General features: G+C 38.6%; 2 protein-coding genes across 11 annotated transcripts in view; one reads left to right on the top strand and one right to left on the bottom strand.

Annotated features, from left to right (window-relative positions):
* LOC145442791 (sodium/hydrogen exchanger 3-like) overlaps positions 1-11712 on the top strand; it is a 50607-nt gene extending 38895 nt beyond the window's left edge. For 5 of the 10 annotated variants that reach the window (XM_080320788.1, XM_080320791.1, XM_080320789.1 and 2 more), the window contains 4 exons: positions 1359-1481; positions 1965-2072; positions 3413-3607; positions 7356-10133. In XM_080320788.1, the coding sequence (XP_080176914.1) occupies positions 1359-1481; positions 1965-2072; positions 3413-3607; positions 7356-7561 (632 nt within the window). In that variant the 3' untranslated portion in view covers positions 7562-10133. Of the gene's footprint in view, positions 1-1358; positions 1482-1964; positions 2073-3412; positions 3608-5556; positions 7276-7355; positions 10134-10255 lie in introns of those variants that run through there. The other 5 variants (XM_080320798.1, XM_080320794.1, XM_080320793.1 and 2 more) reach the window with 5 other exon arrangements.
* A 725-nt stretch (positions 11713-12437) lies between these two features.
* The window catches only part of LOC145442888 (ribosome maturation protein SBDS-like), a 397416-nt gene continuing 394207 nt past the window's right edge, over positions 12438-15646 (bottom strand). Inside the window, exon 2 of the mRNA XM_080320925.1 lies at positions 12438-13658. Within this exon, the coding sequence (XP_080177051.1) occupies positions 12862-13620 (759 nt within the window). The 5' untranslated portion in view covers positions 13621-13658 and the 3' untranslated portion in view covers positions 12438-12861. The remainder of the gene's footprint in view (positions 13659-15646) is intronic.

The raw sequence follows: 15646 nt of genomic DNA, 5'->3' as shown, positions 1-15646 counted from the left end.
TTCACAATTCAAACTTATTCTATTCTATCGAAGATGTTGTGCCCGAGCACATATTGTTTCCCCTCGTGTACTGGCATGTTATTAAGTAGCGTTTAATTCTCCTATCCACGCACAAGAGTGGTTTTTGTGTAATTGTTGCATGGATGCTTGCTATTGTAGAGCAGCACCGCAGTATGCATTTGTCACATCTACAACGTAGAGAAACTTGCAATTCTTGGGTTGCTAAATTGTTACTGCCCCATCGCCTAGCCATAATGACCGAAACTTAAGTTGAACCAAACTACATCAAAAATAGGTTACTGTCAGTTTAAATTAGGTTGTGGCTCATTATAATGGATATGGACATTGTGGTAGCTCTTACATTTCAATCCCACTGTATGGGGGCATCTCGGAGTGGAACAAACTATTTGCAAAAATTGATCTCTTTGAGACGGATTACATCAACTTGAATATTTCTCTATGGTTATCCAATTGATACCAAGGTTGTAACCAAGTCTCAAGGTTCCGAGTCACAAGTCAATCTCACTTTTATAGTTTTGACTCGAGTCAAGTCGAGTCATTTTCAATTCACCACCGAGTCAAGTCCGAGTCAGTGAGTTGAGGTCCGAGTCGTAGTATTGTGACTCGAGTCCGAGTCCAAGTCATTGTGTTTACTATTCAGTTTTGAGTTCAATCCGGTTCAACCCACTTTTTTCAACTCTGCTCGAGCGATAGGCCTCCTAATATCTCCTCATAATATATCCTCACTCATAATATCGTAATTTTCCTCAGTCCTAACAGTTTCTGGCCCTATTTTCCAAGTATCAGGACTGATAGACGAATTATCAATCATGTGGTGACTTTACTATTCTCTGAAGTTACAATGATATGTCGGTCTTGGCCATCCTAGTCTCGAGTCAATACACAAATTGACTCTAATCGAGTCATTTTACGATTTTGAAAAACGACTCGAGTCAAGTTGAGTCACCAATAAATCGTGACTCTAGTCACCACTTTCCTGATTGATACCCATGCAAAAGCCCTTTGTGAGACCAGGTGACATATTCAAGCTCATCTGACGGCTATGGAATTGGGATGTCTCTCCATCAAGGCTCAGTATGATTTGGCAACCCTGTAGCGCTTTTGTGGTTAGCAATTCTTTTCTTATTGCTGAAAAAACTATGCATTCCACTGTGTTTCAACTAGATGTTTGATACTCAACACCATGTCTGTAGCCAGTAGTAATATAATTTGAATTTTCCATTACTGATCTAATAACCTTGTGGATAGTATTGTGGCGCAGTGCCTTAGTAAAGCTCCCGAGGATTCTATAATTTGGCCCCTTCACTCTCTTATTCATTTTTCTCTCTTTCTTGAAGCGCCTTCTGTTATGATCGAAGGATGTTATCATGATAGTTCGGGTGCTGCGACACCCGTTATAGAAGAAGCTGAACCGGAAGACGAAGGAATAACGTTCACTGTCGACAAAAAGGAGAGTGAAGGTGACTTATCAAGTCTGTCAGTTTACTAGGCTCTGACTGTAATCCCTAGAATAGATCATTGGCTATTGCCGTCTACAGCACAATAGTATAGAAGGAAATGAGTGACAATGGGTCATGCTTCTTTGGTTTAGGCCAGGGGTGTCGGGCATTTGACCCGCGAAGCAATTCTGAGTAGATTGACACACGCATTGTATTTTCAAGCACATTTCTAACAAGTGTTGAGATTTTTAGTAAGAATACTCTCCGTAAATAATCCCTCAATACGGCAAATGTCGAACATGTTCATGTGCCACATAACGATGCGACCCCCACAGACACAGGGCCAACGCGGTATTATGACTATAAAACAGAGGGAGCATAGAAATATGCCATTATGCCAAATTATCATTACAGCCCATGGTTTTGCGGTTCATGACTGTATAAAATTGGTCAATCATAGTATATTTTGAAGTTGTCTTGTTAAATTCCGATTTCACTTTTAAGTGATAGAGCCAGAGCCAAAAACTGAAGTCAAGGAAAACAGAAATTCAGTCGTCGACATAAAACCGGTCGCTTTGGAAAAAGAACTGCCGTGGCGAACTACAAATCAAGGTGAGGGGGTTTTTGTAAACGGAGTTCGTAATGAAAGGGGGCTCTGCGCTCTAAATACGATGCGGCCTCGAAGAGGAATGGTGGAAAATTTTTTGTCAGCATCCATTTTCCTCAGAAAGCCGCTGTATTCAAACTGCAGAGCTCTTAAAGATTTCTGCGAGTGGTCCTGTCGCATTTCATTAATGTGTGTGGTATCGAAATCATGTGTCATTGCTTCTTAACCCTTTTCTGGCTGACCATTGTTTCTGCGTGGCAGCCTGGACCCTCTGATGCTGATATCTAGGCGCAACAGCATGTGCGATTGGTTATCTATTGACGATATTCATTGTAATTCAAACACTTTCCAACGATTTTTCGAAATATTCAGATTCCAAATCAGAGATAAATCAACATAGAAACGAATGAACGTAAGAACGTATGTAAGCGCATAACACACAACGTGGTTGTTAATCATAGGATTTACAATTAATTATGAGACATTGTAAACAGCAAGGCATCTACATATCGGGGTGAGATCAACCTATCCCAGAAACCTTAAATACAAATGATAATTAAATTACGAATGCAAATAATGGTAAACAAGTAACATGGACGATCGCCAACAACCACAATCTAAAATTCCTTCATTGACTGACAACTGCCTTAAATTCGATCCGTGCGTGGACTGCTAATCCTGTGAGATTTGATTATCGTGTTTACACCAGTGACCAGGTAGCCTTTTTCTAGCCACTCTGATCGACCTCTAAATATGCCACAAAAATATAATGGACGACAGTTGCTGTTTGTTTTTATGAATAGTTATAGTCAATTTCTGTATATGAATGCTAAAATGAGGGATATTATAGTTATGTCTAAAGCCGTAAAAGGTCGCTTCTGAAAACCGGGAAAGCGAATTCTTGCAGACTAGTGTCAAATGCATGGATGAATACCCGTCAGACAAAGATATATCTTGAGTTCTACTGGTCACAATTCCGACACAATTTCACTGACGTCGATATAACGAATCGTAGTCGAGTATAAATTGCAATAAGTCCAATAATACTCAGTGTATATTCCCGCCGCAAACTGTTGAATCAAGTGCCGGAATGTATATAGCGCTATCACATAACGACATTATAGTATGACAAATACAGAATCTATAGAAGTCTATGTGTATGCTTTTGAATTAGCTGGACGGTGAAATCCAGAGTTAGGCTAGCTACCTGTACATTTTCATCATAAGTAGCCTACTTGAGTGTTTTCATGCGGCTCCATGTGTGCTCCGAAGTTTGAAATGCGGCTCCTACATACAAAAAGGTTGGGGAACCACTGGCTTAGACCATAAACTATTCTACATTAAGAACCGGAGGACGAACCGGAAGCGGTCACCAACAGACACTCGGTAATCGATTTGAAACCTGTGCTCCTGGACAAAGAATTACCGTGGCGGGCCGCCAACCCGGCCGTCGGTATATGCGACCCCCGCGAGAGGCGGGGCTCGGTTCATCCTCATTATTATGAGGAATTCGATGACGAAGATGCAGAGGCCAAGCCAGGTAAAGACGCGGGAACATCCGATTGTTAATTTTAAGATCCAGTTTTACTCAATTTATCGCATCATTGCTTCATGGCGTGTCGTGTAATTTTATTTGTGGTCGGAATTATTCTTATTGATTACGGCATGACTTCGTCGAATAATGCGAACGAATAAAATCTGCGATTATTATGATATCGCTGCACTTTCCAACCTATGTATGATGATTAGGTCGGTTTTTTTTTGACATGTCAAAATTTGTCAAAATTTTGTCAAAATTGTAGCGTTAGGTCAAAATTTGTCAAAATTTTTCATGAAGTCAAAAAATTTTTGACGTCTGCATTTTGTTTGTATCGTAAATTTTGCACTGTTGGTGAACTTATAATTTGATATTTTACCGCTGTTAGCCTATTTTATAGGCCTACCGTGGTAAACGGCTAATCGTCTGCTCATTGTGAATCATAAACGGTCAAATAAAACAAATATTAGGTAGACATGGTGTTATGGCCAACGTACCGCAATATCCTAACTGAAGAAAGACTTCTTGTGCATTGCATCATTCTTATATTAAAAAGCGCAAGATGAAAATTTTTGATGTAGGCAACATTGTCAGAGTGAAGCAACCCGGTGTGTCACCAGCACCAGCAGTGTACGCACAACTTGAGTGTTGTCAGCCAACAACTGCTGCTGTTGAACTTCCTTGGCAAGCTTCTTAGTAAGGACGTGCACTTTCTACCCAAGAATGTAGGAAAGTATCTCTCGTTGTACTACAAAATATTTTAATTATTTCTACCATAATACATATTGTAACCACTGGAATTCTTCATAGGGACAGATTTCGTTTTTTTTCATGTAAAAAGTTGATTGTTTCTAAGCCAAAAACACTATTTCAGGCCAAACTACTTCGTTAGGACCGTCAGATCCAACCAGATATGAAGATAAGGGGTACAATTTTAACAATATGTGGGAAAACACCTAATTTGCATACGTTAGGTCAAAATTTGGTCAACATTCAGTTTTTTTAGGTCAAAAAAAGTCAAAATTTGGATTTTTTAGGTCAAAATTTTCTTTTTTTTAGGTCAAAAAAAAAACGCCCTAATGATGATTCATGTGTTGTATATATTCTAATCTCTCATATGCAGCATTGTTCTTTATTCTCCTGTCATTTTAAGGTACGGTCTTCCTTCATCATTTTGTAGTACTGGTGTCTGTCCATTTTAATACTTTTAGTGCAGTTCTGTGGGCTATAACGGATGATTTCAACTGTTGTGTTGTGATGAATAAAATGGATTGAAATATGAATTTTAAATATGAGTTCAAATTCATGCTGCCCCATTGCTGAGTTTGAGGTTTTTCGAATAATTTGAATCGTGTATTAATGCTGATGATTTGAGTCGACTAGTAGTATGATGTTTTTGAGTACTGAAAATATACCACTATTAGTAAATTTATCAATCGATACTGTCAAATATTGATATCTGTAAAATTCCAATTCCGGTGTAAGCAATCTAAGCATGCACCAGCATCATACTTTAAAGCAAGTACGAGATTATAACTTTTGCAACATCGCAACTGATAAGTAACCAGACTGATCGTATCCAAAATAACAGAAATGTAATCAACTTGGTTTCAAGTATTTGAATGGCAGTATAGTACCCCTCGAATCATGTTAAGACTTTTACGCTTACGGCATTTAGTAAGCTAGCAAAATGCTCGCTACTTAAGCGGTGAAATTGTATCGGGACAAGACTTATTTGCATGGGTGTATTTGTGTGGGTGTGTGCTTTTTTTCAGTCGGTCTCAACATGACATCTTTCATGCAGTTTGTTCAATTTCGGAATTGTGTCATTCATAGGTTGGAAAGTGTATGCATGAGCGCTATCGAATTACTATCTTGTTGAGGCTGCGAAATTTGCCTGTTTTCTTCGCCTATATTTAATTCGTCGCTGAACAGGTAATTTTTCATTCCAGATAAGAACCTATTAAAGGCTTAAACAGATTAAGTAGGTCGGATTGGAAATGAGCTCGTAAATGTAGCGTTACTGAAACAGCATGCGGAGTTTCCATTGTGCTGATGTTAACTGACGTGCATGGGTATCACTGAGGGAGAGAAATACACTTTTCCAGAATTTTTGGCTTGATATAACATGCCATTTTGTGACATTAGCGGTCTGTGACTTCCAAGTAATTTGTTGGTCCGTTTGGCCTGCTGAGTAGCTGTAAATTTGTAAGAACTGTTTTCGAAAGTATTGAATTGATCGGTACCGTGTTAGCGATTTGCCCACGTTCACCAGCGGAGTAAGGGTAACAACTGTGTGTTTGAAAAATTTAGTTTTTTGTGTGTTTTTTTTTGCATGGTACCATATTTTGTGGTAGAGAATGGTATGGTTTCATTAACCTTGAACGTGCGGTTTCGAAACAACTTTACAATACAAAATTGTCATTGACATGATCATTTGTATGGTATGCCCCCATGTCTTCATACTCTGCCTTGGTGTAGCATTTACTCAAATTCCAATAAAACTGGATAAATAGTGCTCATACCATCCAATTAATTTTAATTCGTCATTTATGCTGTAATTACTCATCAAGCTCATATCATAAATAGGCAGCAAGTAGTTGATCAGTATCATGAGTCTGACAGTAATGGAATGTCGGTGGTTTGAAACATGTCTGCGGTTTTAATCATTTCTGCCGAGCTAGCAGTGTTGGGATCAAGTTGCTACCTTCGACTCAAAACTCAATATTTCTTATAAAAATTTTTATAGACGTCGAAATTTTCAAAGTGGCTGAAGTCAAGTCGCCTCAAATTTCCAACTTCGAGTCAATTTCAGTTGATTTAGTTGTTGTAGCTGCAAATCTGTGGCATACATCACAAGTCCTTACTCCCCGCTATTAGGCTGATTATAAGTCAAAGTAAATTGATTTTGTTCATTTTTCCACCGAAAAGAATTTATTACCGACTACTATGTACAAATTCTTCTCTCTTATCATGTCTCGACTCAAAATATCATTCATATACTACGGCGATGACTCGCCGGTAAGAGATACTTGTGCATGGCATTTTCTCTCTGAGGAATGATTTTTCGTACAGAATCCACTCATCATGAGTATCAAAATGTCGCTTCATCGTCATGTATGCCAATAACCTGAGCTGGGTTCAATGATTTGAGTACTTGAGTCAGGGTTGTAATCAAGTCACAAGGTTCCGAGTCGAAAGTCAATTTTGCATTTATAATTTTGACTCGGTAAAGTAGAGTCATTTTCAATTCACCACCGAGTCAAGTCCGAGTCCAAGTCATTATGTTCCCTGTTCAGTTTTAAGTTCAATCCACTTTTTCCAACTCTGCTCGAGTGATACAGAATGGCTCACATTCGTAATATCGTAATTTTCCTCAGTCCTAACAGTTACCTATTTTCCAAGTATCAGGACTGATAGACGAAATACCAATCATGTGGTCACTTTACTATTCGAAGTTATAGGTTCGTCTTGGCAGTCCAAGTCTCGAGTCCATGAAAAAATTCACTCGTGTCGACTCAATACTCAAAAATATTGTGTGTCACTACTCAACTGGTTGAAATTAGTACTTGAATGATTGTGCTCAGCTCTAAATATAATCAATCATATTTCATAACTCGCGATAAAGTTATGTGCTTCCCACACTCATCGCTAGCATGCCAACACCCATCTCTCTGACTTTGCAATGATTTTACCGACGTGCGGTCTATACATATGCGAAATCCTCTTACAACTACTTTCTATCCGACAGGAACTTCAAATAATACTAACACTAATAACTCTAACGATGCGGATGGCGCTGACGCCAAACGCGTGTCGGTGAAAAGTGACACTTACCTACCTTCCAAGAAAGACGACCAGTCACAACTAACCCCCGTAAGCGTTTCCACGCCGCTCTTGGTCCAACACGTTGATTCGTTTGACTTGTTCGAAACGTTACCGGAAGACAGCGTATGATATTCTGCACGCGCAGAAAATCGAAGCAAACTAAAATATGCAAGCATGCCGCGGCTGGTGTTTCAGTTGTGACGGCGCCCATGCATGGAAATTGTGTAGATAGGTTTCCAAGTTTTGCTATGTCAATCGTGAAGGAACTTGGCTATCATGCGAGCCTTTATCGGTATGCTTTTCCATGAAGTAACGTATCATTCCGTATTACCGGTGTTGTCTGGTACTTTAAAGTTTGCTGATCTTCTCTCTGATACATGAGTTCTCTATCGCTCCATAGATAACTAGTCTACGGATGATGCGCAACACATGACTGCACGGTAGGGTTGTTCAAAAAGAACTTATTCTACAGATACCTGGGAATCACCGATCAATTTGTTAGCAACTGGTAGATGTGAACTCACAGGAGTTTGAAAATTTTGAATTTATCAATATATTAAATTTTTCTTTCGAATTTTACCGTCAACCCCATGAAATTGTTCTGCTTATCAGTTTTTGCTCACTTCCTATAGGTAGAAACAAAGTTATGCAGCTGAAAATTTTGAATTCGCAAGAATAGCCTGAACGGTGGGTAATTCCAGAATGATTAATGGAAAGCTCTCCGCTTCTATGGGTTGGAATTTGGTGTGCGGCGTTGTTTTTAGCCAACCTAACAGTTTAATCAGTGAATCCCTGGATTCCGGAAAAAAAAATTGTTATTTTTCATCAACCCCAGAGACGCCAACACATTCGCATAGCTTCGTAAGCAAATATGGCGATGTTGTAGCTTCAATGAGTGTGAAATTCACTAAAAGTGGTCTCGAACAAAAGCTACTGTCAATTCAGGGCACTGTAACTAGTAACTACCCCATAATTGCCCCTAAAAGTTGAAAATCTGCATTACCAAAAAGCAGGGTGTTGCAATACAATGACTACCTTACAACAATGAACTCGGATTGTTCACCACAATGCCGATTACTAGCCCTAGTCGCGTGTTGCGCATCTGTCCGTAGGTTGATTATCTATAATCTCTCTCTGTGAAGCCTCGTGTTTCAATTTCTAATCGTTTTCAAAGTGACTTTGTTACAAATGCGGTGTCGGGTGAATGGTGAAAAAATGAGCTGCCTTTAATTGTGTACATATTTGTATTTGCGGTGTCAAAATTGTTTGATGTGATCGATTTTGTTTAACGTGTGAGCCGATGCCGGGTTTCACTCTTAGGTTTTCAAATATCAAATTTGTCAGTATCCACATTTAGGGCTAGAATGCCCCGTATGTACACTTTAAGAGCTCCGGGTATAGAATATTCTACGTAGCTTATGTATTCTGTAGCATTTGATGAACTGTTGACTACTTTCTCTGTACAGTGTGATTTCCAGTCTATGTATCAGTCCCGTATACACTGAACCCGTATTTGTCAAATACGACCCTATTCTGATGCAATAGCATGTAATCAATTTGTTCAATGTATGTATTCGATTTGATGCGGTATCAATAACTGACCCGTCTCACAGAGAACAATATGCATTTTGACACCATGCCCCCATCAGCTGACGTTCATTGTGTTTTTTTGTCAGATTTGTTCCCCCCCCCCCCCCCCCCCCCCCCGTAATAGAGTATAAGTTCAAGCTGCTTTTTTATTCAGAGTAGCAAGTCACGTTTGATGATTGTCACTGTGATTATTTTAAAGGCTTGGATTAGTCTTAAACGGTGTTGTTTCATTCAGAATGTCGTCCTGACTGTGTCGCATTGTTATTTTGTTGGAATGCATCGGGAGTTGATCTTGTATTTGAAGGATTGGATGGTCTTTTTTCTGATAACACTCTGAAATCCGATGTGATGAAAATGATTTGCGCCTTATGCACTAGTTGACAATATCCTCGATATTTCATACACAGTAATTTAGGCTATACATGGAGTGGTTTGACAAATTTCTAACTGCTTTCATGTTAATTTGCAGAATCAGATTCCGGCTCAAAAACCAGGCCCAATGTTGTTTCCCGATAATTTGGGATTGTTGTTGAGTTTGGATCCAACATACAGTTCCTAGCTAGGACTCTATTCCTTCTGTTGATATGTATTTAACTGTCGATTTGAGGTAACATCATAATGGTTATCTGTTGATGTGGAGTGAATATTTTAATGGAAAAGCATACTATTGCAATGCAGAATTTAATGCAATATCTTGTGTGATTTTTGTGCGAAACCTTAGATATTCGCTACCATGGGAATCTTATTATATAGAACTTGAGACCCGATAATTAACACAACTTTGCAATTAAGGATAGTCGATATATAGTAGAATAATATTAGCACACTGCCTACGAACGTAACACCCCATTCTTTAGTTCTATCGTAATGAATTTATTTCAGACGTATTCTTATATTATCTTATCCTCTAAAAAACGAGAGACCTGTTCTAGATTTAGGGTGATAAACGAAGATACCAGTAGACGCTTTAAAGATGATTATTATCTGCGAATCAAACGTTTGATTTCTATAATTCACTTGCCAAATTTGTGTTTCAGCACACGAGCTGAAATGTTTCGATACATTGCAATGATATTTGAATTCTAATGTTGTGATTAAATAATATAATTGCAATTTGTGGGCATGTTTGCAGTTGACGCAGAAACAGAATCAAGGTTATGTAAAATGTGATTGATCGAATTGGAGGTTATTCAAATTTTGACTGACAAGATGATCGTTCATAGCATATTCAAGCAGGGAACACATCCGACCGGCACCGATTTAGTTTGGAGGCGAATCGACGTTCGTTTCAATATTATTTTCCGACTCAATTCGATGACGAGAGGCAGACTACTGTGTGACAGGACGCAAATTGAACTGAGTCTCTGAGATTTTGATGGCGGAAGAAATTGCGTGTGGACTTCCGTACCTTTTATTCCAGCACATGTCAGTGTATACAAATTAATCTCAACGAACCTACCTCGTGCTCTAGAACATTATAATGATGCAAATTAATTTGTGGTGATATAATTTTTTTGATTCTATATATAAAATAAAGCACCGCGTTGTATACAACATGCCGTTCAAGTAAAAATTCCAACATGAGAGGACATTACTTCTCTATAAGGGTAGTGCATATCATAAGCATGTCCTGTCCTCATTCAAATCGAACTACAAGCAATTTCTACTGAATCTATACCAGTCGGCTATCAAGATTACCGGACCACAATCTGACTTATGGACCTCACATGCCGACACGTGCAGCATTAATTTCTGTCGCTTCCTTTTATGTTATTTTACTTGAATCAAGTGTGCATGCCTTATAGTTACATGTTACAGGCCAAGATAAGTGTCTGATTAAAAGACTACTCCAAGTGGTTTCGACGCCCTCCAATTTTTTCCTTACGTCGATCTTGTGTATTGATTTGATAAAAAATTTAATAAAAAGATGGTGAATCAATACCATACGCGCCAGCGGTTCCCAACCTTTTTCGACTCATCGCCCCCTTACCAAGCTCGACACAAATTTTCACACCCCGTATTTATGGATCCAAAAAAGACGACGTATAAACGGGAAATTTATTCGCCCAACTATGATCGCTGTTGAATTAACTAAAATGAGCTCATTTTTTCAAGTAGGTCCTCTTAAAACCGGTTTCCACGTTTACTGTCCATTGAGTTGACATCTTCTTTTATTCAACTTCCGTGTCATATGCAGAATAAGCCGTGTTGATTAAATGTGTATCTCACTGCCATTTCAACACTTTCGCCCCCTTGTTTCTCGAAATCGCCAACGTTGGGTACCACTGATATACGCCGATATTGAGACCAAGGCTGTCTGTTTTAGAACCATTTATTGTTTTGGTATTCATGGTGTTATCACAACTATGGTAATTTACACCAGACTAATATTTGGGATTCCCGATCCGACCACTTGAAGCACGGCCCACTTTAGAGGCTTTTTTCAGACACTGCTTCACGGAGATCGCATTAGTAAACCTCAGCAAGGCCTTTATTCCCCTACGATGTAACACTTTCAATTTAAAACACCATAATTAACGTAACGTAAGACATAGTCTGCAGTTGTCTGCATCGCTAGAATAGCCTTCGTTGCATCTGAAACCCATGTCAACGTCTGCTTGTAGTTCTATGGTGAAAATGAAATTATCATCAGAGCTGAAGTCTTTAAAACTCAGGTACTCAACATCGTCAAAACATTGAAACTGCGGTCAGCTGTGGTGTTGTTGCAAACTGGGGAAACTTGGTAATCGTTGGGTTTAAGATTGGGCCGATGTGCATAGAATTGTACAAATTGCTCTGTTTCTAGCGGCTATGTAAAAAAAATTCACAACTATTTTGTTGATTACTTCACTCTGCCAGACTCTTAATATGACCAGCTAAATAAACATAATTCAATCAGGATTTAACCAAGGTGTTCAATGTTCATAGTAGTCACATTGCTGCTAATTACAAATTGAAGTAGCAATTTTAAAGACACATTAAAACTACTCCACGTAGAAGAAAATGAGATTTAAAAAGTAATCAAGTCAGTAGTTTAAAAATGTAGATTTGGTTGCATATTCAGCAGTTAATCGGCTGTGGCCATTTTTGAAATTGCAGAGTCCATTTTCGCCGATACTACAGGTTAAATTTTGGAATATCTATTAGGCTAGACAACACAGGGAATTGAAGCATCAGCAATCAATGTTTACAAATGGTTTAATCTACTCAAGTGGCTGCAGCCTAGTTCACTCAGTTACTCAGTTGTGTTGTTCTTCGCACAATCAGGCTTAGAGAACATAGCAATTTTGCTAATGTTTGAAACAAAGTGTAGCATCAAAGAACCAACCTTCGAAAATTAAGCAATGGTATATGCTATATGGTATAACCTACTTCATAGTCGAATTTGATGGTTTGATTCAAGTCTATGATCTGATGCAATGGAAGAGTAAGATTTATTTTCACTTTTCAAGAATAGGAACAAGTTCTTAACACAGACGCAAATGGAGATATGGAGTAGTGTTGCCGATATTTTAGTAAGTAACAAAAGTGAATTTGGCTCGAAGCCTAGGCAAATAGATGGGTAAAGTCATTCCTCACCAAACCTCACAGATACACTGTGGTAACCTCCACTCAAGAAAAGTATTTAATAATCTGCATGAGATTTATATTAGACTTTTGTCATTGACTATTCAAGCAATGAATCAACAGGCTGTAAGTTCCTGGAACACAACTCGTGACTCATGGCCCAGTGATCTGTAGCAAGCGCTATGCCACCAAAGATGTTGCTTGAGCATCATCAAAGCCAACTGGCAGATGTAACAGCTTCATACATCAAGAACTCGTAGTGAAACTTGATGTCATTCCAGCACCTCTTCAACCTCTTTCATTTCTTTCAAATTCAACACTTCGACACTTCCTTGGCCGCGCGTTTCCCGACTAATAGTTTCTTCTATCTGTCGGTAACTACCCGGGTCGATTAGCGTCACTATTTCCAAACCGCCGCTAAACTCTTCATTTTCAACTACCTTGAAGCAAGGTTTGAGTTTTTCTTTGATGGACTTTGATGTTTTTCCCGGGATGTAAAGTTTAATTCTCATGTGGGCTCGTTCGATCGGGATTTTTTCTTGCAGTGATTTGACCACTTGGAGCGCTTGCTGCTTTGTGTTCCTGTTCATGTTGATGGAGTAATGAATGTCTTCTTTCATGGCTCTTTCGATGGCAGTCACTGTGTACGGACGCTTTGTATCTGGGTTAACGCACATCTCAGATACCAAGGTTGCGATATCTCGGAACTTTGATTCTAAATGATCGCTACGTTCTTTTTCCGAGACTTGTAACTCTCCTTTGGCTAATATTTCAGTGCATATTTTCAAAGTATCGTCAGTTCCGAAGGCTTTCTTTAAATCCTCTTTTTTTGCAACTTGGCCTTTGGAGACGTTGTTGAATACGGCGTCCGTTTGCAGTACTTCGTTGATATCCTTTTCGGATTTGTTCCGCCAGGACATGACTTTGTTTTTGTAGCAAGCTATTTCGAACCTTTTGCCGCCCTTTTTCATTCTCACGACCGCGACATTGGTCAGGCGGACTTGATTAACGGGAGTGAAGATCAATGACATGACGAATCGAATGTTAATTTCTTAATGAAAATAGGAATCTGTTCAGAATGCAACACAAGCTTTTCTCATATGGAAAGTCACAGATTGACCATCTACTTCAAGGATTCATGTGACAAACTTTCCTGAATAACCAAATTACACCTGCATTAGAAGAGGAGTGAGCTCAAACCCGATAACATTACAATGAGGTCCGACTTTTAGGCGAAATTCAATTATCTTTCTTGGTATACCGGTATAGAATTGTTCATAGTAAGGACCGTTAAAGTTCACAACTTGGCTACCAGCATATTCGGCAAATCTTATTATTACGAAAGCGATATGCATCAATAATGTATAAATAGATTCAAAATGAATGTGGTACTGAATTGTAGCATGATTTGTAACAAATTCACTGCTAACCTCGTCAACACTACCATACTAATGTCGAAGGTGAACTTGGTAAATCAACCATGCCGGTAGGTAGCCTACGTAGTAAAACAATAATTGACTTCATAATTTCTTGGATAAGATTTTGCATCAGTTGGTAATTGTATATAAATCGTCAAGTCATTCTTAAATGACCATATGTTTTTTCAACCAGAAAGTCATAGGATCAAGGATGCAATTTTAAGTCTAGGAGCTTATAAATAAACGAATGAAAAGTGATTCTACTTCACAATACGAGTAACCATCAAAATCTTTGATTAGGCGCTTCTGCTGATTAGTGATTGCTGCGAATGTAATTCTCAAGAAAAGCTGCATTACTATCGCTATGCCTAATAAACTTGACCCCTCAGAGATAACTTAACAAGGTCGGGTCATTTCATCCGAATCAAGAGTCAATAACTTCTATCATTTGAACTCTACGGTCATTAGTCGAAATAAAAACAATTGTTACTGTAAGAATACTAGTTAGCCATCTAGTTTACCACGACCTGACATATTGATCTCGCCTTCCGACACATGACACCTTTTTTTGTCACCAGTCCTTTTATATTATCTTTTTCAACTTTTCATTCAGTGCGCATGCCTCCTTTTTTAGATCGCCTAGCTAAGGTGCTAGGCCAGGTGGGTGTCTGATTTCGTAAACTACTTCTAGTCCAAGTCGTTTCAACAGCTTCCTATCTTTCATTGTAACGCAGTCTCGTGGTGTATTGAAATGATGAAAATTGTAGCATTGAATTAAATTAGTTCAAAGTTGTCTGCAACAGTAGGCTTAGGCTATATGCTGTTAAATGTACTAGCTCACATCAAAATCTGAATTAGCTTATACTCCGACGGGTACACCAAAATGTCATTTTCAACGTTACTCCGTTAAATTTTGTAAGAATGGGCAATTTTAAACTCATAATTTGGCTGCTCTGGTATCAACTATTTCGGCAATGACTGACTAAATGGCATTTATATAAGATATGAGAAATGCATTAGATTGAGATTTGTCACAGTATAGATGTTCTTAATTGCGATATACCATTAATATCTTCCATGTCTCGGTAGCACCAAATTCCATCCATATTCATTCATATCTATACACCTGGTCGAGTGTGAGCATTGCGCAACATAATCATGAAGATTTGTTTTTCTTGAGCTTTCCGCTATAGCGTCCTGCCCACTGAACACTCTGCAATATTCATCATCACCATGCATCGCAGAGTTAATTTTGGTATATGCCAAAATACCCGCTGTTTGGGATATTTCAGATTCTATTTCGGCATCCCCATGAATCAATATTTTTAGAATCGAATGAGCTATATAAAAGGTTTTAGTTTGGTATTTTTTTAATCGAATTGGAGTCTCAGAACGTGCAGTATCCATCCGAGTCTCCAGTCATATGACTTGGTCCGAGTCATGCGCAATGACTCGAGTACAAGTCGAGCCAATACACAGAATGACTCAAGTCGAGTTGAGTCATTTTTCGCATTTTGAGAAAATGACTCGAGTAAATATAGTCGAGTTAACAAAAAAATCGCAACTCGATTTGGACTCTGTGGTGTTTTGGAATGATGAAAATATTAATAAAACTGAACTGGAACGAAATTAAATTATC

The sequence above is a fragment of the Botryllus schlosseri genome, chromosome 7 (genome assembly GCF_051294905.1).
Source record: "Botryllus schlosseri isolate E-star chromosome 7, Bs_hap1, whole genome shotgun sequence".
Lineage (NCBI taxonomy): Eukaryota > Metazoa > Chordata > Ascidiacea > Stolidobranchia > Styelidae > Botryllus > Botryllus schlosseri.
This window is presented reverse-complemented; position numbering and strand designations above follow the sequence as displayed.